This window comes from Cuculus canorus, chromosome 1 (genome assembly GCF_017976375.1).
Source record: "Cuculus canorus isolate bCucCan1 chromosome 1, bCucCan1.pri, whole genome shotgun sequence".
Lineage (NCBI taxonomy): Eukaryota > Metazoa > Chordata > Aves > Cuculiformes > Cuculidae > Cuculus > Cuculus canorus.
The window spans coordinates 11,795,721-11,818,712 of record NC_071401.1 but is presented as its reverse complement, the minus strand read 5'-3'; the positions used below and the strand labels follow the sequence as shown (position 1 = coordinate 11,818,712).

The 22,992-nt window shown below is 43.9% G+C and overlaps 1 protein-coding gene across 1 annotated transcript; it reads right to left on the bottom strand.

Moving 5' to 3' along the window:
* Window positions 1-1,444: 1,444 nt before the first annotated feature.
* Window positions 1,445-9,246, bottom strand: VSTM5 (V-set and transmembrane domain containing 5). Its single transcript, XM_054077579.1, has 4 exons — window positions 8,897-9,246; window positions 4,481-4,810; window positions 4,245-4,385; window positions 1,445-2,577 (listed from the first exon to the last, which is right to left on the bottom strand). The coding sequence occupies exons 1-4, from the start codon at window positions 9,195-9,197 to the stop codon at window positions 2,534-2,536; spliced, it is 816 nt and encodes a 271-aa protein (XP_053933554.1). The 5' UTR covers window positions 9,198-9,246; the 3' UTR covers window positions 1,445-2,533.
* Between the last annotated feature and the right edge of the window lie 13,746 nt (window positions 9,247-22,992).

The window sequence follows — 22,992 nt, the reverse complement described above, 5'->3', positions numbered from 1 at the left end:
TTGCAGTCAAGGTCCCTCCCTGGTGCATCACATGTCAAATGTGACCAAGTATCATTCAGAGGAGTTGTGTAGTTTCTACACATAGAACCTAATCTTAAAGTCTGTGCTGCAGGCAATAACCTTTGGATGCCTGGGTGTGTACTACTACAAAAATAAACCTTACTGCAATTCCAGTTTGATCTAGTATTTTCATTTGATGTTGAATTTCTCTATTTCCCAAGAAAATACACCACTTAGTCATTTGAGAATACTCCCAGGCTCCAGTTTGAGGTGACTCCCATACCTGAGGTATTTGACAATCCCAAGGCATATTACTATATAAGTCTATTATTGTTCTCGGTTCTGTCTGGGCCTGTGTAGATCGGATCTGCTGTTCACATTCTGGGTTTGGTCCAATATCTCCCTGCTCATTTAACACTGCACCATTATTTTTCCACTGGATTCTATATTATCCTTGTGGATTAGTCCACCCTAGATTATTGTTTTTCCACATTTCCAACTTTCATTAAGATCTATCATCAAGACCCCCCAAGGAATTGGATTTTCTGCCAACACGGAAGTAGGCAAGGAAGCAGTAAGAGAAGAAACATTTTGCACTTTACCAAAATCCTGAATCAGTTTCAAAACAAAATTACCTTCACTAGTTATTGTCCAATTCACACAACAAAAAATCACAAGAGCTTTTAGTTGATCCATGATATTCCATGGAATGCCTTCTACACAAAACCCACCAAGTTATACTAAACACAGTTCCTATTAAACTAAGTATAAACACCCCTCTCTGAATTCAATCCAAATGAAAATAAGTCTCTATATTAACAGTAGTACAATCCACGAAGATATCTTCAGCTTCAAAGTCACTGGCCCCGTTGGTGTTACTTGCCACTTAGCAAGAGAGCAACTTCTTGATCTGGGTATACTGAACCCAAGGGTCCAATCCTCTCAGCTTCATAGCACAGTTGGTCATCAGTAAAACCTGACATGGTCCTTTCATTTGGACCAAGTTGTTGTTTCTCACATTTGATTATCAGCTGGTTTTTTGCTTTTGTATGTTAGCTTGACTAACATAGTAGTAGTCTTCATTTTTTCGTATTGTAACACCAACATGGATCTTTGGGAACTTACTAAGAAAAGCTTGGGGTGCTCTCCTACATGGAGATGGGAGAAGAAAAGAGAAGTGTTGCAAACACTCAGATAAAGAATATGCAAGTGCCACTGTCTTTAGTAAGGACCTCATTTATCAGTCTTCAATATTGGAAAGGTATTTATTTTACTTTCATTTTTGCCTTCCTACAGATACCATTAGTGCTAAGAAAGTTTAGAAATAAAATTATAGAACATTATTTTGTTACACAATGGTGCTACTTTGTTGTTTTCATTTTCTTTTAAAACTTTTTCATTTTCTTTTAAAAACTTGTTCATTTTCTTTAGAAACTTTTCCTTAATTCTGCTTTCCCAAAGGAAGGACTGTGGGTAGAGACCCATTTCTCTACCTCCAGAACTCGTGTCTTCCTCTTAGGAACTTGGTGATTGCCCCAGTATCTCTCTCCATGCAAATAAATAAATAAATAAATACATGCATAAATGTTTTTAAAGAATAAATAAATTCCCTTCCTAGTTGTAGGTGAGATGCTGTGCTTTTGAAGGTTTCCAGGAGATCCACTCCAACTAAAATTAATTTTTAAATTCATTAATGTCAGTAACTAAGTGCTTAGTTTTGGTGAATGGGAGCTCATTTTAGACATCTTCAAAAGCACCTTCTTCCCTCTTTTGCTGATTCATTCACTTGAGGAAGACTGATCCAACAGATACTGAACCACTAGACACAACTGAACCCCAGATAAAACAAAGGCAAAATTCTTTTAATATGGGATATTTATTTTTATATCTGTATGTGGTATGATGAAACATATTAATCACATGCTTTTGAATGTCTGTGCTAGAATCTCCTTGACAAATAGCAACCAGACAGCAAGATTTTCTAACGATGTATCACATGAAGGTAACTATTCCTGGAAAGTGCTAAAATATTCCTTCATTCTGTACTGCATGTACCATTTGTGTACAAAATGCTTCTGTTTTCTGTGATTAATTCAATCCTTGCAATTAATTTTTAATGTAATACTGTAATTATTTATTATGTTGAAGGATGCCAATGGCTGCTCTGTCTATAACAGGAGACTTGCTGTAGCCAAAGTGCTGGTGTCCTTTATGGGTGGATGTTAGAGGCATGGTTGGTTGTTGTTGTTAAGAGTGACAAAGGCTGCAGCTTTCAGTAATGAGCCACAAAAACCTGTTTGTGCTCAGCATGAAAGTGTATTCTTTTTTTACTTTGACCTTAGCTAGCACAGATGAAATCTTAACAGGTCAAAACAGCTCCGTCAGACACTGCTTTCACATCCAATTAGCTTTGCAAGTCAGGATGTTTCAACAGTAGCCACAAACATTTTACCTTTTAGGTTTCTTCTTGCTTTCCTTGCCAATACTTTCTCCTGAGGTAGAATTGTTATCTTTGTTATGAGACAGTCCTTGGCTAACATTCAATGGTTTCCAATTCAATCTCTTCAGTTGTACTTGCTGCAAACAAAAGGATATTGTTATTGATCGACAAATGGACTGGAAGGCTAGCATTCCAAAATTAACAATGCTATATTAATGGCAGAGACACTGTGAACTTCATAATATTAGGTCAAACTTATTCACCTACAATTAGGTTTTAAATAAACCTTTTCAAAATTTTAACTGCATAGTCACTCACAATCTTTATAGCGATGCTGGTTTCCTTAAGTACAACACTAAAGGCACAATGAAAACTGACGTACATAGGGCCTGTCTTTACACCTTTATCCACGACTTTTGAAAGAAGGGCCCTTCTAAGGTGGAATTGGGGCAGAAGTTAGGTCCTCAAGTTGGATCATGTTCTGGGAGAAAATGGAACAAATCTCCAGAACTGAGCTCTGCCAAATAACTATTTGATTCAGCTCTATAGGAAGACTGGCTTTAACTGGAGGAAGGAGAGACTTTACCCAAAGAAAAGCCTGCATATTCTGGCATGAGAGGAAAATTTTCAGTAGCTTCTGAAGTTTGTGAGCTGTGTGTGTACCATGAAAGCAGTGGCAGCCCTTAGAGTACGTCAGCAGCAGAAAGGAAGAGACAGTTTGAGCTCTTGTATCAGGTTTTGCAGAGCTGACACCAAGTCTGGGCCATGAAGCTTAGGATTCTTGAGTATATGTGTTGGTCTATGTAAAATATTGACACATTGGCTGCTTGTTGTAATGTAACAGCTTAAGAAGCACTTCATTTTTTTATTAGAGAAGAAACACAGACCTTTTACCTACAAGACAAGAAACAACTAGTGGATCTCTGCTTACAAAGAAGGGAGGTAAACACCTGATATGTTTTGAAGTGCTAAAAGAAACCTCTTGTTCTGAGGATGTGCCTAGAACTTGAGCCCAGGCCCATAGTGTGGCACCTTGTCTTGCTGCCTGGGCAGTATTGTCCCAGCTGTGGCTTGGAAGTTTCTCCTCTAATATGTGAATGTTCCTCTCAGTGCAGCCCTTGATCTGCTTTTCATGACTGGTGTCTTTGGCACCTGCTAGAAGTCTGCTTTTGATATTAGTCAGCATTCAATGAAGTCTCCAACTAGCTCAAACAGGAGCACAGGTGAAAAGGCGGGTGAGATGAGATGAAGTGCAGTCCTCCACGAAGTGAGGTGGGAGCCACTCCCAAGAGCCATTTGAGTATTTTCCCCTACAAGATACCCTTCTGGTGCAGACCCCGAGAGCATTGCTCATCTTCTTGACTCGTCCTCTGATGGTGGATTATTGCAGTTCCAGCCTAAGTTTTGCAGTCAGTGACGTTGGGAAATGTTTTGTCGTTTTTGATGTAAAATGTATTCTATAGTATTTAAAAGATGGGTAGACGAAGTGCTCAAGGACATGGTTTAGTGGCAGACAGGAATGGTTGGACTCGGTGATCTAAGAGGTCTTTTCCAACCTAGTGATTCAATGATTCTATGTATAAGGTAGACATCCTATGAACTGTGCTGTCACTAAAACCTATTATCATTCAGTTGCCTCAGCTAGTGAAGAGTTGAACAGGATAACTAAACTGAGCCCTTCCAGTCTTGTTTCTCAATGTCCCTGCCTAGCCTAGCACCTTTATCGCTCAAATCACAAGTGAATTTTAGGCTCAAAATTCAGACTTGAAAGCCCTATACATTGACTGCATTCTTAGAGAGGTACCTGTTAGTTCGTGTGTTGTCTTCTTCTGGAAAAGATGCAGAGATTTATTACACAGCCACATGAAGCAGATCAAAATGGCAGCTACCGCAGCAAGAAATGCAAATAGAACTGCTACAAAATGTAAATCTTCATAGATAATCTCTGCAAGGAGGACACAAAAAAAAATATAAAACTGATTATGAGCAGATTAACGTTTAAACACAGATTAAAGTCAAGAATTCCCATCTAGTTCGTACCATAAACGTTGACTATGATGGTGCCATAGGTGTTGGTTCCATACTCCTCTGTTACAGTGATGAAATAGTACCCGGCATCTCTCATTCCCACATTTAGAAGCTGTATAGAGCCATTTTCAAAAGTAGTCACTCTGTCCTTGTACACTGTAGATATGTTGACATAATTCCCACTTTTCCACTCAACAATTTTGGTGGTGCCCCAGCTCGACACGTGCTTCCATTCAACAGTGGCGACGCCTCTGCAAGAGTATTCAACGGAGAGCAAGATGTTTTGTGCCACTGTTGCATTGATGTTGTGCTGTGGGATAACTAATGATACTCCTCCAGGAGCTGAAAGACAAAGGAGGAGGATGAGTGTGGAGGTGATGCTGCACCAATTGTCCTGGGCAGGATGGGACCTCTGGGGGCGGAAGATTCATTGTACCCATCACAGAGGTCTGGTTTAGGAGAGGATGGATTACACCCTGCAGTTTCTCTTTCTTTCTGCTGACTATAAAAGAAATATACATACTTAAAGACTAAATACACATTTTTTTATCAGTGATAGTCAGGAGAAATGTTTCCACCATACAGAACAAGTAAATGCATATGCTCCAGTGGTTCAATACCTGGAGAAGAGAGTTTAGAAGAGTCTTTTGAGGGAAGGGAACATCACATTTTCTGAAAATCGAGGAATGCTTTTTGTATTCATCAGTAACTGGCTTTCCTTTAAAGTCCTGCATTTAAATGGAAAGCTTAATCACCATGGCCAAGGCAACTTATTGTATTAATTAATTACCATCCCCAGAAAGGAGGAACTGTACCAGAATTAAGTGTGAGCAGACTTGGCAAAGACTTCATCATGTTTTCAGGATGCATCATCAATGCTTGAGGCAACAGCTGTGTAAAAGCAGCCAGTTATATGCCAGTGCAGATAAATCACATATAATCAAAGGCACCCAGTTTCATGCAAAGCCAGGGACTCCATGTTCCTGATGATTTCCAGGCAAAAATGCAGGTTAAAGAACGTTTCATCCTCACCCAGTTCCCAGTGATGTGATTACAGAGCTGTTCATAACACTGTGAAACTGAACTGACCATTTAGTTTAATGTGTAACTGCAATAATTTCTGCTTGTGTGGGGGTATTTCTGCATGAAGAATGGGATGAACACCAAACATTTGAATTTCAATTGGCATACATTTATTTATTTTTTTTTAATAATTAGTGGCATGTTTGAAACACTTGGCTAGAGACCGAAATCCTGTTATCTGCCTGCAAAAATCAAACCAGACAAAAGACAGATAAAGCACAGAGTAAGCGTCACTTCTGTGAATACATTCTCCTGGTCTGGCTTGGAGCAGCTCAACCACTCTCCTCTCATACTGTGGTAACAGCTTGGGTGCAAGAGCAGAACAGGAAAAATAATGCTGAGCTGCAAATGTCTCTAACCCAGCAGGGAGCGAGGACAAGAGCCTCAGCTATGCTGAAGAAGCACAATGATGGACCCCTGGGGATGCTAAGATGGACCCCTGGGGATGCTCCTGGAAGTTCTACAGAGACTTCAGGGAAAAGAATGGTTAGAAAAGGTGGAAAAAAATTTCCAAGAGAAAGAAATTATTTTTAAAAAAATCTTATTAAGAGACCACCCCATGGCCAGCAAAACCTCAGAGCAATCACAAATGGGGACAGATGGATAAATGAACGACAAACCAGTGTTACTCTATTTGTGATCTGTAGCAGAATTCAGAAACTCTGCTCACTGTGACAAGGCAGGGAAGCTCGAGAAGTCAGTATGATTCCCAGGTCCTCACCTATGGGAACAGCACAGGAGAAAGCACCAGCCTCTATGTATTTGTTAGACTGGATCTAAGCTTTCTCCAGGATAAGACTCTTGGATTGCCCCTTTGTGGGTATCTTGTCATGTAGTCCCCTTGCAGGGTCATCATGCTTTCTGGGTAACGCAGTGCATCCTCAGCAGAGCTGCGGTCTGCAGTTCAGCCTGCGTGCAGGAGAGACTAACCAGAGCTGGAAAAGAGGGGCCTGTGCCAGGCAGAGAAACAGAATAGACGGGAACCTCCGGTAATCACTGCAAATTGTTCTAATTGTTTTCTGCTCCATGTGTTTGTTTTAAAGGCCTTTTGCTCTGTTTCTGACTAGACAGGAGCAGAGTGTCTCACCACAGTGACCCTTTTATGTTTTGATAAAGGCATGGCTTTGTTTTGAATATGTGATTGCAAGGTAAATGTCAAAAGAAAAAAAAAAAAGATCCTTCCAATAAATTGTTTGCAAGCACGTTCTGTCCCTATTTAGCACACAAAGCCAAAAAAGGCAATGCAATAACCACTCAAAAATATTTTAATACGCAGTCTGCCTAGATCACCTGAACTGGTCTAATCCAAACAGAGCTGCATCAGCCTCGAGAGCAAACATCACACCCACCTGCAGAGCTGTGGGTTGCAGAACCAGACCCTTCACGCCCAGTAAAACATGCACCAAGGAGAGGAGTACCAGTGCTGCTGGAAGTGTGGCAAGTTTGCCGTCCCAGGCACGCTGCTGCACTCCAAACTACTTGCCTGGCCAAGGGTCAAAGCTGGAAGTGTGGCTGTGTCCAAACCCTGGCTGTAGCAATGCAGCGGGTGGTAAAGGGCTGGCAACGGCACCTCTACACCACGGAGGACAGCTCTGAAATGGAGCTTTTAAACTCCGGGGCACAAGTCCTCCGCCCTTCAGTGTCCTGCTTGTGCGTCACCTTGATGATGGAGATGGCTTGGCTGCAGCCTCCTCTCTCATCCTCCCTTGGAGGGGATTGTCCATCTCTCTGCATGCTGCCCCAGCCCCACTCTCCCCCCATGGGGAAATCCACCTCCCTTCACCGCTGCGTTTCCCAGCCTGACCTGAAGCCCTTCAGGCTGGTAAACCGGGATTTGTTTCCTTGCCACTGGGGATCTCACTTTCAGCAGGGACACCCAGACGTGAAGCTGGCTGGACACAGCAGAGGGGATTTGGTGAAGCACAGGAGAAGCTCACACAGATGGGGTGGAAGGGAAGCACTTTGTAGGCTGCCTTTGTAGATGAAGTGCAACCGTGCTGTCTCGCACCCCCAGCACCACAGTAAGCTGCAAAACCTGTGTAAGACGAAATACTCGGGCAGACTGCCTTCACTGACCTCTCCTCCCCCTGTTCCTTCACCTGACTCCCACTGCTGAATTTTCAAGAGATGCACCAGAAATCAGGGAAGCCGGAGATTTTATTGCACCCTGAATAAAAGATGGGCCCTCGAGTCCATGCAGATTGCACCCTCTCTTGCCAAGGCCTGACCTAAGTCCTGTGAAGTCCCCCATGAGGTTTGTTAAGTAGGAAACCCTCGTGTCACGTGGAGGCTTTCACCTGTCTGCATGTGACAGGGTCACACTTGTTGAAAAGCCCGAGTGGGAGCAGATCCCCTCTAGCGAAGCCCTGAGGAAGCCCAGCACCACTTCCACTCGCTCCTATGCCCAGGGCTGTGCTTTGGCCACCCAGACCACCACGAGGCTCAGCTGTCATCTTCACAGACAAGCAGAATGTAGGGAGACCCGCATCAGCCCATACAGTGCAGTGGGAGATGCAGCTGCCTGGTGCGGAGGGCTGTGGCAGAGCCCCAGGTGCACGGGGAGTTGTCCTTTCCTTCCACCCACCCAGAGAATCTTTGAGTCCATGCAGATCGCACCTTCTCTTGCCAAGGCCTCTCTGTTACCGAGAAAGCCAATGGGAACAGCTCAACCCCTTCCTCCCGCAGCCCAGCTGGCAACACTCAGCATCCCTGAGTACCCCCAGACCTGCTGGGAGCAGCGGTGCCCGCATAAGCCCCCCTAAACCTGAACCCATCCACTCCCAGGAGGAGGAGGAGGGGGAAGAGGAAGAGGAGGAAAAGGGGGAAGAGGAAGACGAGGAAGAGGGGGAACAGGGAAAGTTGGGGAAGAGGGGAAAGGGGGGAAAAGGGGAAGAAGAAGAGGAGAAAGAGGGGGATGAGGGGGAAGAGGAGGAGGAGGAAGAGGAGGAAAAGGAGGAAGAGGAAGAAGAGGAGAAGAGGAGGAAGAGGAGGAAAAGGAGGAGGAGGAAGAGGAGAAGGAATAGAAGGAGGAAGAGCAGGAAGAGGGGGAAGAGGAAGAGGGGAAAGAGGAGAAACAGGAAGAGGGGAAAGAGGAGAAAGAGGAAGAGGGGGAAGAGGAGGAAGAGGAAGAAGAGGAGAAGAGGAGGAAGAGGAGGAAAAGGAGGAGGAGGAAGAGGAGAAGGAATAGAAGGAGGAAGAGCAGGAAGAGGGGGAAGAGGAAGAGGGGAAAGAGGAGAAACAGGAAGAGGGGAAAGAGGAGAAAGAGGAAGAGGAGGAAGAGGAAAAGGAGGAGAAGAGGAGGAGCATTTAGAGGAGGGGGCCCGGGGGGCGCAGCGGGGCACTCACGGTGCAGGGCGCAGGCGGCGGCCAGGCAGAGGGCGGCGGTGCCCAGCGCGCCCCGCAGCGCGCCCATCGGGCCCCATGGGATCCGCTCCTCCTCGCTCCTCTCCCTCCTCTTCCTTGCCCTCTGCTCGCGGCCCCCCGCGATCCGCCGACACGGATCGAAGCTGCCATTGGCTGAGGAAGGGAAAGCGCTGCCCGGCCGGCTGCCATCGCCAGGAAATGAGCGCTGATGGGCGGCGAGCCCAGCCTGGGGGCGGCACGCTGCCTGGCGGGCTTTCTTCTTCTTCTTCTGTCTCCCTGTCATCGCCAGGGGAAGGCGGATCCACCAGGGAAAGTCACCTGCGGGGGGTTAAAAATTACTTTAATGCCCCACGGACTCCGGGGGTGCTGCGGGTGGGATGGCGAGGCGGGACAGCAGGATCTCTGACCCCAGGGAGCATTTCGGCTGCCTCCAGGATGCTGTGGAAAAGCCAAACTCAATAATCGATGCCAGTTTGGGGTTTCAGTACACCATGAGGGATGATGTGATTGAGGGCTGCCCTGCAGAGAAGGACTTGGGGGTGCTGGTCCATGAGAAGCTCGACATGAGCCGGCAATGTGCGCTCACAGCCCAGAAACCAACCATGTCCTGGGCTGCATCAAGAGAAGCGTGGCCAGCAGGGCGAGAGAGGGGATTCTGCACCTCTGTTCCACTCTTGTGAGACCTCGTCTGGAGTATTGTGTCCAGTTCTGGAATCCTCAATGTGAGAATGATATGGAGCTGTTGGAATGGGTCCAGAGGAGGGCTACAAAGATGATCAGAAGGCTGGAGCACCTCCCATATGAGGACAGATTGAGAGAGTTGGGGTTGTTCAGCCTGGAGAAGAGAAGGCTCTGAGGAAATCTTATAGCAACCTTCCGGCACCTAAAGGGGCTACAAGAAAGCTGGGGAGCGACTATTCACAAAGGCTTGTGGTGATAGGATGAGGGGGAATGGGTACAAACTGGAGAGGGGCAGATTTAGACTAGACATAAGGAAGAATTTCTTCACCATGAGAGTGGTGAGGCACTGGCACAGGTTGCCCAGAGAAGCTGTGGCTGCCCCATCCCTGGAGGTGTTCACGGGCAGGTTGGATGGGGCCTGGGCAGCCTGATCCAGTGGGATGTCCCTGCCCATGGCAGTGGGGTTGGAACTAGGTGATCTCTAAAGTCTCTTCCAACCCAAACTATTCCATGATTCTATGATAATTCTTTTAATAAACAGCGCTGGGGTACACATGGGGTAACCCACCTAATGTGTCCCACTATTGAGACTGGTTGTGTGACTTTTATACTGTTTAAACATACATATGGATCTGGGAAATATTGGTTAAACATACGTATCCATATAGATTCCTGGAAAGTATTACACGTCCATTGTTTTTCTGGGAACTTATCACCCATTCTTGCACGCACATCACAGCTTCTTTGTGTCTTGAGAAGCCTCTGATGGTCTTTATGGTCTCTGATGGTCTCCTTCCTCATTGTGTCCTTTTGGTGAGCTCCTTTGTTCCTGCTGCGGGACTCTTGATGCTGTGAAAAGGCCAAACTCAATCAATGCCAATTTGATAATTAAGCAGATATTTCTTTAATGTGTCATTGGACACAGAGAGTTGTTTCACTTTATATGTGTGTCCATTGAGGCTGGTTACAGGACTTTTATACTGATTAAACTTACATATCCATATAGGTTGCAGGAAACATTGGTTAAACATGCATAAAACTCATTATCGCATTGGTTAAACATACACAGAACTCATTATCACATCTTGTCACCCCCTCTGTATGTTCATCACAGTTCCCTTGTGTTTTCAGAATCCTCAGATGCTCTTTATCTTATCTCCTTCCTCATTGTGTCCTCTTGGTGAGCTGAGGTTTGTTCTTTGTTTTGGGTTTTTCTTCAGCTTTGAGCTTCAGTCAGAGACAAATTTCGTTAAGACACACAATACTTGGTTTGTTGCTTGTTTCTACTAGTAAACAAGCTAAAGTCCTGTTACAATTGCATTCTTTCTTACTGCAAGCTGGCCAAGATTTGATTCTTATTATTATTGCTTAAGCTAATTCATTCCCTTAACATGATTTATTCCTTCCTTAACCAGGGACCATCTCAGTTGTCTCCAGGGACCATCTCAGCTGACCCCAGGATACCGTGAAAAAGCCAAACTCAATAATCAATGCCAATTAGATTATTAAACAGGTAATTCTTATTATAAATGGCGCTGAGGTACACATGGGGTAACCCACTTAATGTGTCCCACTATTGAGACTGGTTACCTGACTTTTGTACTGGTTAAACATATATATTTATGTAGATTCCAAGAAATACTGGTTAAACATACATATCCATATAGATTCCCAGAAACACATTAGATGTCCATTGTTTTTCCGGAAATTTATTATAGTTTATCACCCACTCTTGTATGCACATCACAGTTTCTTCATGTCTTCAGAAGCCTCTGATGGTCTTTATCTCCCTCCTCATTGTGTCCTGTTGGTGAGCTCTGGACTGCCCTTTCAATACTTGATTTGTTCCTTGTTTCAACTAGTAGACAAGCGAAACTCCTCTTACAATCACATTCTTTCTAACTGCAATCTGGCCGAGATTCTCCTTCTCCTTCTCCATCTTCTTCTTCTTCTTCTTCTTCTTCTTCTTCTTCTTCTTCTTCTTCTTCTTCTTCTTCTTCTTCTTCTTCTTCTTCCTCCTCTTCTTGTTATTATTATTAGTAGTAGTAGTGTTGCTTCATCTAATTAATTCCCTTAATATAATGATTTATTCCTTCCTTCATGACCACACTGGAAAATGAGCCCATTTCCCATCCCACTGTACCCAGCACAATCACAACGTGCTCCTCTCTCCCTTCCGTAGGAGATCCCCAGAGATGTATGTCCTTCTCTCAGAAAGCACGGGACGGTGTGAGCTAGGGAGAAACACAGTTAGAAAGCGTGTGAGTGCCCCAGTCCTGAAGTCACCTTCGCTCAGGGGTGTATGCTGCCAGAGGCCATACGCACCACCAAGAGAGCTTACCCTCAGACTGGCAAAAGAGTGATGCACCAAGGTGGCCCTTTTGCAGACCTTCCACACCCCTCTTCTTTGTATTTCCCTCTCCTCAAGTTTTGTTTAGTAGGGTATGGATAAAAGAGAGACACTTCAGTCTGCTCAAAGCACAAGTTTCTCTGGGTGGGTGGAAGGAAAGGGCAATTCCCTGTGCACCCCGGAGATCTGCCACAGCCCTCCACATTGGGCAGCTTTGTCTCCCACCGCACTGTACGGGCTGATGCAGGTCTCCCTACGTTCTGTTTGTCTGTGAAGATGACAGCTGAGCCTCGAGCTCCGTGGTGGTCTGAGTGGCCAAATCAGCCCTAGGCATAGGAGTGAGTGGAAGAGAGGGTGCAATCAGCATGGACTCGAGGATCCATCTTTTATTCAGTAAAATCTCCGGCTTCCCCTGACTTCTTGAAAATTCAGCAGTGGGAGTCAGGTGAAGGAACAGGGGGAGGAGAGGTCAGTGAAGGCAGTCTGTCGAAATATTTCATCTTACACAGGTTTTGCAGCTTACTGTGGTGCTGGGGGTGCGAGACAGCACAGTTACACTTCATCTGCAAAGGCAGCCTACAGAGTGCTTCCCCTCCACCCCATCTGTGTGAGCTTCTCCTGTGCTTTGCCAAATCCCCTCTGCTGTGTCCGGCCAACATCATGTCTGGGTGTCCCTGCTGAAAATGAGATCCCCAGTGGCAAAACTTCTTCCTCATCTCATTGCTTCATCACAGTTTTATTTCTCAAAGCATTAGAGAAGGTCTCATGATAATAAAAATTTATGTAATTTTCTTCTTTTTTTATTTCTTTCAACTTCTATTTAAATTATTTTTGAGCTTTTGGCCCATTGGCCTATTTTGGCAACACAACCTATGGGCTATATTCTCATATAAAATAAATAGGACTTTGAGTAATTTAAAATTCTATCACACTGGTTGCTTTGAATTAATCTGCTCTATTGGAAAGACAGATGTTATTCATGAAATTGTAATCCAGATCTGGAGCTTTTCTCAAATATTGGCAGTTCTGGCTTTGCAGTATAGGTCAAATGTTCACTCCTGGGATAAGAAATGAATGTTTGTCTTCAGCATCAATAATGAACAGCAAAAAGCTTTTAGATTCCTTCTGCTTTTAAGGGAAATCATAAAATGTCTATAGGTTGGTTTCTTTTGGTATAAACTGCACTTCAAGAAATACAGTGATGCGCGTGACAAAATGCCCAGTATTAAAAAAGCATTTAATCAGATTTTTAGAAAACCTGTTTATCCGAAAGCTGTCTATTTCTTCTCTCCCTGAGAACGCTTGCAAGCAACACTTTCTCCTGTTCTGCTGCAAACGTCCCCTCTGCAAGGGAAGATGTTTCTCTTAAGCAGATTTGCAGCTGGGTGTGAATCAGCAGCAATGGGTGAGTGCTTTGGGCAAGATGGGAGCTCACTGACAGCAGAATAGTAGAGGGCAGGGGGTGGTTTTGGGGCAGGCTCCCTGCTACCAGCCTGTGGAGGAGTGTGGCCATGGCAAGCAGCACCATAGGGACTGGTGCTGGGGACCATGGGGTGCAGCCCCATCGATAAGTGACTGCAGAGTGAATCACTTCATGTCAAAGAATACTGATGGTAGCTGTGTTATTGATTAGCAGCCAATCTAACCAAATTTGTCCTTGATGCTTGGCATCTCTGAGTCCCCTCCCCAGCACTTGCCTGCCTCCCAGCAACCCAAATGCAATGGGGGATGAGCTTCAGGACATCTCTTTTGCTATTGGGATGGGATTTGAAGAAGATGCTGCAGACAAGCTGGTGGTGGGCTTTGGTGCCTAAGCATAAGGGTTCAGCAGCGGAGCTGTTTCTGCTGGGTGAGAGCTAAGGAGTGCACCCTGCCCAGCTCTCCTTCAGGGATGCTGATTTAGTGGCTAACTCAGAGTACATTTAAAGGAAAACCAGATTGGAGTATTAATTCTGAGATTACTTACCTTGGCATATTCATGATGTATTTTTCTAACAAAACTTTTTATTGAAATCCTGTTCAACAACATTCAGATGAGGCTTATGATATGCTGCTCTAGGTTACAGACTTTTCATTCAATAATGTTGCTTTTCTGGTTTTATTTTTCTCTGCTTGTCAGGCAGCAGTTCTAGAAAACATGAATGTATCAAGCAATAAAACACAGGCTGCAAGAAGTTAGGTTTTTCTTGTTTAATTACAAAGTGCCCTTAAACTAGCAGGCTCTGGGAATGAGCTTTGTAAAAGGTTCAATTTATCATCCCCACACTGCTGTAGGCATCCACAGATTTTTATTGCTACATGCTCGGCATTTTAAGTTTCCCTTCCCCTTCCCTTTGCTTATTTGCATTCTTTTAAGGGGGTTTTTGCCTTCTTTCTCATTGCCGTCTGAGAGTCTCTCAGGTTTGTCTGGAAGGTCTGATTTCTCTTTCTGGTGTCATTAATAATGGAACAAAACCACATTAACAATTGCAACAACAGCCAGATAGGAGCCAGAAAGCTCCTTTTGCTCTTTAATATGCTACACGAGTACTCTGAAATGGTTTATAAAGAGGGTTTACATTTTTCTTTCCGCTTTTTCTTTGATTGTCTTTTTGGACTCCACAACATGCTTGACTTTGTCTTTTGCTGAAGAAAAGATAAAAAACACCAGAGTTAAAAACTCACAGAGATTACAGACCTGCAATGAGAGGTCATCTCATCCCATGAGAGGCCATGGGAGGAAATTCATCATAGACATGTTAACAAGGACTGCAAGACATTGCATCTGCAGGGTCAGAGGGCTGTGCAGGCTGCTCACTGCTGCCTTGAGATGTTTTTAGTCAATACAGTGAGCTGGCAAACAGCTGGGAGGGTGAAGGAAAGAGCTGCAGGCTTCTTAACTGGCAACAGAAAGGTACGCTGGGCACAAGTATAAAAAAAAAAAAATAGGTAACATCCTGCCAGAACCTCCACTTTCATGTGACATTGGTGGTCCAGGCTTACCTTATTTTGATCTTCTGGAAGTGAAAAGAGCATTTGCTGGGAGATCTCAGTGTATAAAAACATTTTTTCCATCTACATAAGGATAAAACTAAGTCTTTCAGCATCTTAGGCAGAACCTGGCCAAATCTGCACTTTGTTTGTCAGTGGTTTCTTTTTGCCTTTTATTTTTTTTGGCAGAGACACTGTATGAAAGCACATCTCTTACCCCAAATCAATCAATAGCTGTAGAGGAGACACCATGGGACACCTTGTCTGTCAGCATGCCTTCACTTTTTAAGCTGTTTAGACCTGAGTCTCCTTGTAGGTTTGGTCTGTGGTTTTGGGGTTTAGGAAGATGGAGAAAAAAATGAAATTAAGTGAACCTCAACCTTGAAAGATGCAGAAATGTCTCTCTGAAGATGCACAGATACTTAATAGAAGAGTGACCTTTGGAAACAGCATTTATCAAATAGGAGGTCCGGTGAGGATAGGCAAGTGATTGCATTTGCCCATGAGGCACTGTTCAGTGTTAGAAGTGAAGCAGGCTTTCACTATGTGGCGTTAAGACTCTTCCAAGATGTTACATCCTGAGCCCCCCTTTACACCCTTATGTATTTACAGAGATCACAATACTCCCAGTTTCTTTAAACGGGGAACAAAAGCACAAAGTTTTATTTTTCCAGGAAGTTTATGGCAAAACAGAGAAAAAAATCTTCATTGCCTTGAGTCTCTGATGTTGCCTTTAAACCTTCCAGAAGATGTGGCAAGAGCACAGGACACAGCTAGCATAGGAACACTGGCAGCAGGCTTGTATGTAGCAGGTTACATTATATGACAGCTACAATTCACTGAGCACTGAGCGTTTTTCCCTTTTGTCTTCCTTCCTCCTTCTTTGTCCACTTCATCAAGCTCAATGCAACGCTGGGGCATTGATTATCAACACTAGCTGCAATTCTTGTGTCGCAAGTAATGCAAAGAAAAGCAGCTTCACCCCGAGAAGCAGCTATGGCATTAGTCATGGCAGATGCAACAGCCATGGAAACATAATCAGATCCAGCAAAATCAGGATTAAATCTTGTAGGAGTTGGCTACAAAGGCTTTCTGGTATGGCTCCGCTATCAAGATCTTCCCAGAAACCACAGGAAGGCAATGGCAGCATCCATGCCTCACATTTACTACAACTACTAGTTTAAGATTCCCAGCCTGGCACAGTCAGCGCCTGTCTCCAGGGACCTTGGGGACTTTGTGTTTAGTGACACAAGCAGATTGGCTCTCCCAGAAAGCCTTAATGTGTCACTCGAAGGCTTGTTTCTCAGATTTTATAATCCATCTCTACAAAAGTTGCTTAAAGAATTCCAGCTCTGCAAATGAGGCTTAAAGAATTCCAGCTATCATCCAGTAGGTAAATCTATTACCAAAAACTTGCTTTGGTTTATCTAAAAATGCTCAAAAAATTGACTCTCATTTACTGAATATTTTCAGAATTCTTTTGCCAGGCCCATAAGCAGGGTGAACTATTTTTCTCCTCTTGCCTTCAATGGATTCAACAGATCAGGGGTAGAAGTTCTCACCCAAGAAATGGGATACCCAGGTCAAATGTGGACACTTCCTGGGAGGTGGGATGGGGGAGAAAAACAGGATGCTCATTTCTTCTACTCTGAAATGTTAACTCCACAGAATAAAGTAGGTTGTCATTTCAGAAAACAAAGACAAAGTAATAGTAGCAAAATAGTAATGTTTGTAATTAAATAAAGATATTTGTGTTCCATTTTGATAAGGACATCAGTTTGTCGGTCATTCATATAATCCTTCATCTTACATCAATGTCTGAAGTGATTGTCTGATGTCTAGAAAGTGGTCTGGTTAGTGTTACACCATACAAATAAAATATAAAAGGAGCTTTTTATCACTTGACCATTTTCCAAGACACTGTAGCTCTACTTTGCTGATCTATGGTACTTCTCACTATTGATTATTATTAATGTGCATAATTTCAGTTGTAGAATTCAGCAAAACAAATGCCACATCTTTCTACTGTTTGCAGAATGAAAACAATATCAAAAAGAGGAAAATACACAGTGGAACTCTTTCATCTTCCACTTTTTGCCTGTCAGTTTTGATTTTCTGCTTTCCATTACCAGAATAGCGCAAGATTTTGACATCCCAAATCTGGGATACCCCAGACGCACAAGCTTGTCTCCCATCTCCAATTTGGTCACTGACCTAAGATGCAGGAGTAGTTGTGTATATAGACTGGGGAAGAACTTAAATAGAATGAAGCATAGATAATAACTAAACAAGACAATAATTAGGCATGTTTAAGGTGGTCTAGTTGAAATGGAACATTTAAATATCTCAACTTGAATCTCAGAAGCTCTTTAATGTAGAACATTTGTCCATTTCATTTGGTGTACATTTGGGGCAAAGAATTTACATTGACCTGCCCTGGCAACACAGCCATGGTCTAACTGAGCTGCCAAAACCAGAATCCTCTTTTTCTACCACTAATTCAAGCTCTTTCTGGGTTTGTGGAAGGGCTGAGCAGGGGCTCCCCATAGGGACTCTCTGGAGAATCAGGCTTGATACTTTTGCTGCAGGCAGCCTCTCTGCCCATGTTGTCTCCCCTGTCTGAACACGGCACCTGCAGGGCAGCTGGAATATGCGGCACCAAAGCAAATTGAATTAAGCCCGTATGGCCCTGCAGAACAACTGCTGAAGTATGTTAGGCATGTTGCCTTTCAAATAATGACTATGATTGAGTAATGGTGGTATAATTATGGTCTCTCTCACGGAAACAAGTACGGGTAACTCAGGGCAGTCACAGCTTAGCCCCTTGCACGTGCACTGTGGGTCGTTTCCTCCTGGAGCACCACAGACATCACAATGTCAGTTATAGCCTTGGCCTCACTCCGCACCTCAGCCTATGTGTGTAGAGGACTCTAGGAACTGCTCCAAACATATCAGAGATGGAAACTTCACTTATTTTTTGCTCTACTTTGCAGCAGTGCAGTGTGGCTAGGTGGCTCATGGAGAAGGTCATGCAACACCGTCACTAAAGAGCGGAAGACCTCCCAAACAATCTGAACAGAGGCACCCAGTGCATGATGACCTGGGTTGGGCTGTGGATGCTGTGCAATGACCCAAAGGCCACTGGCTACTTGGGAAGGTATATATCTGACTGGAGAGTGCAAGGTGATTGTGCTTGGTGGCATTTGACATCTCCTGGTGAGGATGCTTCTGGTGGTACGTTCAGGGCACAGGGAAAGGTGTGATCTGAAATGCAAGCACTGGTTTGTGCTGCTTAGGGCTGCGCTTAGGTGGTGCTAGAGAGTAAATATTTAAAACCTCTCTGCATCTGGGTGTCTGGATGGGGAGTTGGGCAACATTTGTCCCTAAAATATCTTGTGAATAATTGTGATTGGGTGGACTCAGCATTGCCCTGCGGTGGTATGGAAGCTTGTCTCACCCACGTCCATCCAAAGAGAAGCTACACATTGGTGGTGCATAAAATAACTCACTTCTGGGAGCCAAAAGTCTCTGATTTATGTGCAGTGTGTAACTCTCTGTCCATAGAGCGCTTCTTACACTTACTATGAGCAACTGAGCAGCGAGGCCAAGAAATTAAAAAATTTGGAAAAAACCTTTCAGTACCTAAATAGGTTCCTTTTTCTTTATCAGGTTGCCCAGGGAAGCTGTGGATGCCCCATTCCTGGAGGTGTTCAAGGCCAGGTTGGACGGGGCCTTAGGCAGCTTGATCTAGTGGGATGTCCATGCCCATGGCAGGAGGATTGGAACTAGATGATCTTCAAGGTCCCTTCCAACCCTAACAATTCTATGATTCTATGTGTGTGTGATATCCAGCAGAGAATACATCTTGGGAAAACATATCCTGAAAGCTTCCCCTTACCACCCATAAATTTTCTGGTCCTACATCATGGATCTCTTTTAATTAATAATGATGTGGTACAATGTGGTAAATTTATGCAAGAAGGTCCTTTTTCTGATATCAAAGCCAGGTTTGGGTGAAGGTGGAGGATGCTAGTTGCTGAGCTTCTGCTCAGTATATTATTGTCACTTTAAGCATCCTGCAGGAGGGGATATTTCCCCATAGGAGAGAATAGTCTCACTTTAAGCACTCTATGACTATCCTGTTCTGTATACCTCAAACCTGTTTCTGTGTGTTTCTCTTCTTTAGTGTGACTCTTCTGCTCTTCCCTCTTGTTTCCTTGCCTGTACCAACAAGTGTTTTCAAACTCTCAGGCCTCTCCACCTGTTCCTTCCTCCTTTCATCTACTATAATAATCACCAATTGGATAGCTAATTAATTATCCTAGTTAGGTGTGAAAGCTTAGTATGATTAAGATATGTGCAGGGGAATTAATCTCTGCTAGGCATTGCTTCAAGCTGTCGTGTTCTGTTGCATATCAGTCTTCAGACTGCACTTACCATGCTGTGATCTATGTGTATCATGTCGTGTGCAATACAACATTGCACAATTCACCAAAATTGTGAAAAATGTGGGAAATTTGGAAGTTTTTCAGTTTGCTTTAGTCCCATAGTGTAAAATTTCTCTCCAGTCCTTTAATTATGTCAAGGTCTGTTACTCCTGAATTAAGATCACAGCTGAATTCTGGGAGAAAATGAAGCCCATGCTTATATTAAAGAAAACAATTTCATGCCTTTGCCACAATACAATGTATGTGTCACAGACTGCAGTTGCATAGCAAGAGTTCCAGAGTTGTAAGTATACTTTCATGTTTTAATCCTGCTTTATTCTTTAATAGTCACACTCTCTTCCTTTGTCCTTGCAAAGATAACCTAGGGTTCAGTGTTCAGAGAGTACACTGGTGTAAGACCCGAGTTAGGATTAGAAATCCAAGTCACACTAAGTTCTTGACTTCTGCACTGTTGGAACTCCAGGGTAACAAGCAGGGCTCTGAGCGTTCGTCAGCATTAAGCTAAAAGTGGTAGTAACCAACTGAATGGTACCTGGTTACCCATCTCTGGCTGAGTTGGGAGAATTCAGGAACAGAAGACAATACTGAGGTTTGCTAGTCTGAACTCTGGGCTGGACATCACATACCCTAGGGCTTCTCTGAATGAATTCCTCCTTAAGAGAGAGGATAACTTTCAGGAAAGTTTCCAGTTTCACTGTAGTGTTTTTAGTGATGAAGATTCCATCTCAGTGCTTGAGAAGTTGTTCTAACATTTAATGGACCTTAGATTTAAAAAAGCTGAGTTGCATTTTTAGTCTAAATTTGTCTAATTTTAACTTCTGGACACTAGATCTTGTCATAAGCCCTGCCTATGGAAGAAAAGAGCCATATTCAAAGTAGCAGGAACATGCTCTGGATATGACTGATCTCCTCTAAATTTTGACATTACAGTGCACGACATCTTCATCAGGGCTTCATTTCAGGATCACACAGGCGGAAGCCAGTTTTAGACTGTGATTCACCTGTTCTGTCTATAGGCATCTCTGTTAGATTGTCCATTAGGCCATACTGAAGTGCATCTCATTTGTTTAACTAGCTGAGCATACGATGTAGACTGCTCCTCATTGCCTACCCAGACACAGATAAGTGTAGTTCAATAGCTTGATGCCAAGAATCAACGTCTCTAGAGATCCAGATACTGAACGATAATTTCCTACTTGTAATTACATTTCAAGACCTGTCAGTTAGCCAGATGTTAATCTACCTAATGTGCATGGCACTGATTTTGTATTGTTCTTGTTTCTTAATCAAATTGCTATCTGATACTGACTCAGATGCTCCACAGGAGATGAAGTCTAAAAATGGCAAGGAAAATGAAAACAATGGAAGCCTCAGGGCATCTCAGTGGATCCTGCCATCCCAAGCAACAGTAGAGTGCTGCCCAGATCCTGGCATTTGCTGCTTTAATTCTGTCTAGTGCAAGTATTTTTATCCTCAGTTTAGTCCCAGGACCCTGGCCACTGACTGTCCATTTTGCGTGAGTATTAGTGCAATCGCTGGGTCTTTTTTCAGTGAACCAGCTGGTTTCTTCAAAACCAATACTCAGATACTATTCTGATCACTCCAGATCAGTCTGGAGGCCTGAAAGTGAACTACGTAATTTTGGCTCCTCCAACTTCTGCTGTCTTCCACTGCTACTCCATCAGGCTTTGCATGCTCAAACAACTCCTGCAGGCTGCTTGCATTCACTCTACAACTTCACCAAGTGGACCAAGACTGCTCCACCATGCAGAAGCATTTAGTCATGTAGACATAGCCTTTGAGTTCCCTGTGTACTCTCCCTGACCCAACACTAGCAGTGTCCAAAAGGCTCTTCATCTCCTTTGTGGTAGCTGGCCAAGGTCTAGTCCAGCCACTCTTAATCTGGAAGCACTTTTCCCCAGTTTTTTAAGCTTTTTGCTCATTATCATGCACAAACCACAATGGCACCAGGAGCCTTGAAGACTCTTTATCTCATCCATATTTATATAAATGATCCAGAGCGTTCTGCACTTTTTGTCCCAGCTTTTGCTTGTTTTTCTGAACAACTGCATGCAGTCAGCTAAACTGGACTTCTGTTATCTTGGATAATTTTGGATCCAGACCACTGTATATCAATAAAATAAGGCATAGATTTATGGTTACTTTAAAATGAAAACGTTTGGGGATTCACCTGCTGTTATTACCAAAAACTAAAGCAAGAACATATGTGAAAGGAGGCACAGTCCAGTCCACTGAAGGGATGCTGCTACTGAAGGAGTTCAACTTCTTGATCCTGCAGTGAGACTCTTCCAGCGTCACAAAATCACAGTGCAGCTGAGGTGGGAAGACACCTCTGGAAATCATTTAGTCCAATTTCCTGCTCAGAGCAGGGTCAGTGAAAAGAAGTTTCTCAGACCTGTCTCCAGGGCTAGAATGCGTGACCAAAGCCTGACCACATTCACAGTGGAAAAGGCTTTTCTTATGGATTATCCTGTATTTCAGTTTGTGCTCATTGCCTCTTGTCCCCTTACTGGGCACCACTGAGAAGAGCTGTCCTTCTCCCCTTCCCTCTCCTTCAAGTATTTGTATACATTGATAAGATCCCCCTGAACATTCTCTTCTCCAGGCTGAACAGTCCCAGCTCTCTCAGCCTCTCATTGTATGACAGACGCTCACCAGGGCTGAGCAAAGAGGAAGGGTCATCTCCCTTGACCTGCTGGAAATGCTCTACCTGAAGCATCCCAGAAGTTTGTTGGTGTTTTTTCTCACAAGGACTCATGGCTGGCTTGGCCTCTGGCCTGTTATGGTGCCCGGGGTTATTCCTCCACAGATGCATTCACTTTGCTGAACTCGGGGTTCCTGTGAGCCCATTTCTCCAGGCTGTTCAGGTCCCTGTGGATGGCAGCGTATTCACCTACTCTATCAATATTATCTGCAGACTCACTGAGAGTGCACTGTGCCCCAACATTGAGGCCATTAATTAAGATGCTAAGCGGTAGTGGTCGCAGCATCAAACCCTGGTGTACACCACTAGTGACAGGTGTCCAGCTGGACCTTATGTTGTGCACCAAAGCCTTCTGAGCTTGACAGTTCAGCCACTTTTCAATCCACCTTACTGCCCACTTATCTAACCTGTACTTCATCAGTTTGCCCATGAGGATTTTCTTAGGAGACAGAGTAAAAAGCCTTGCTAAAGTAAAGATAAGCCACCTCCACCGGTCCAAGGTTGGTAATTAAACTGACGAGAAGAACTGCCTTACAGTTATAAAAAGAAGTACACGACTCGTGCAAAATGAGCGTTCATCATGTGTATGTAACAGAGCTTTCTTCCAAGGATCTCAAAATCCTTCTTGAAGTCCATTAAAATGCTGTTCCTCTTCAGGGATTTGGGGAAGTAAAGCACAACTGAGTCAAGCATAAGGTAGATCCTCAAAGTCTAACTCGTGCAGTAGCACCTCCAGGGTCAGATAAGATAGCTGGTGGGGGGAAACTAAGGAGTGGAGAGAGAAAATGGACACCTCTGTCAGGGCAGATCTTGTATTCACTCTTACTTTGAAAGACCTGCTAAAAGATTTTTTAAAACCCCCGCAAAACCAGCATTTGGTCATTTGGCCAAAGAACTGAAACAA

What these genes read in the sequence shown, in the direction of transcription:
- VSTM5 (XM_054077579.1), bottom strand. Translation starts at nt 9,197, where the DNA reads ATGACAGGGAGACAGAAGAAGAAGAAGAAAGCCCGCCAGGCAGCGTGC. An exon ending in CGCCGCCTGCGCCCTGCACC is followed by an intron (nt 4,811 to 8,896) that starts GTGAGTGCCCCG and finishes TTTGTCTTTCAG; the next exon opens with CTCCTGGAGGAGTATCATTA. An exon ending in GACAACACACGAACTAACAG is followed by an intron (nt 2,578 to 4,244) that starts GTACCTCTCTAA and finishes TTTTGTTTGCAG; the next exon opens with CAAGTACAACTGAAGAGATT.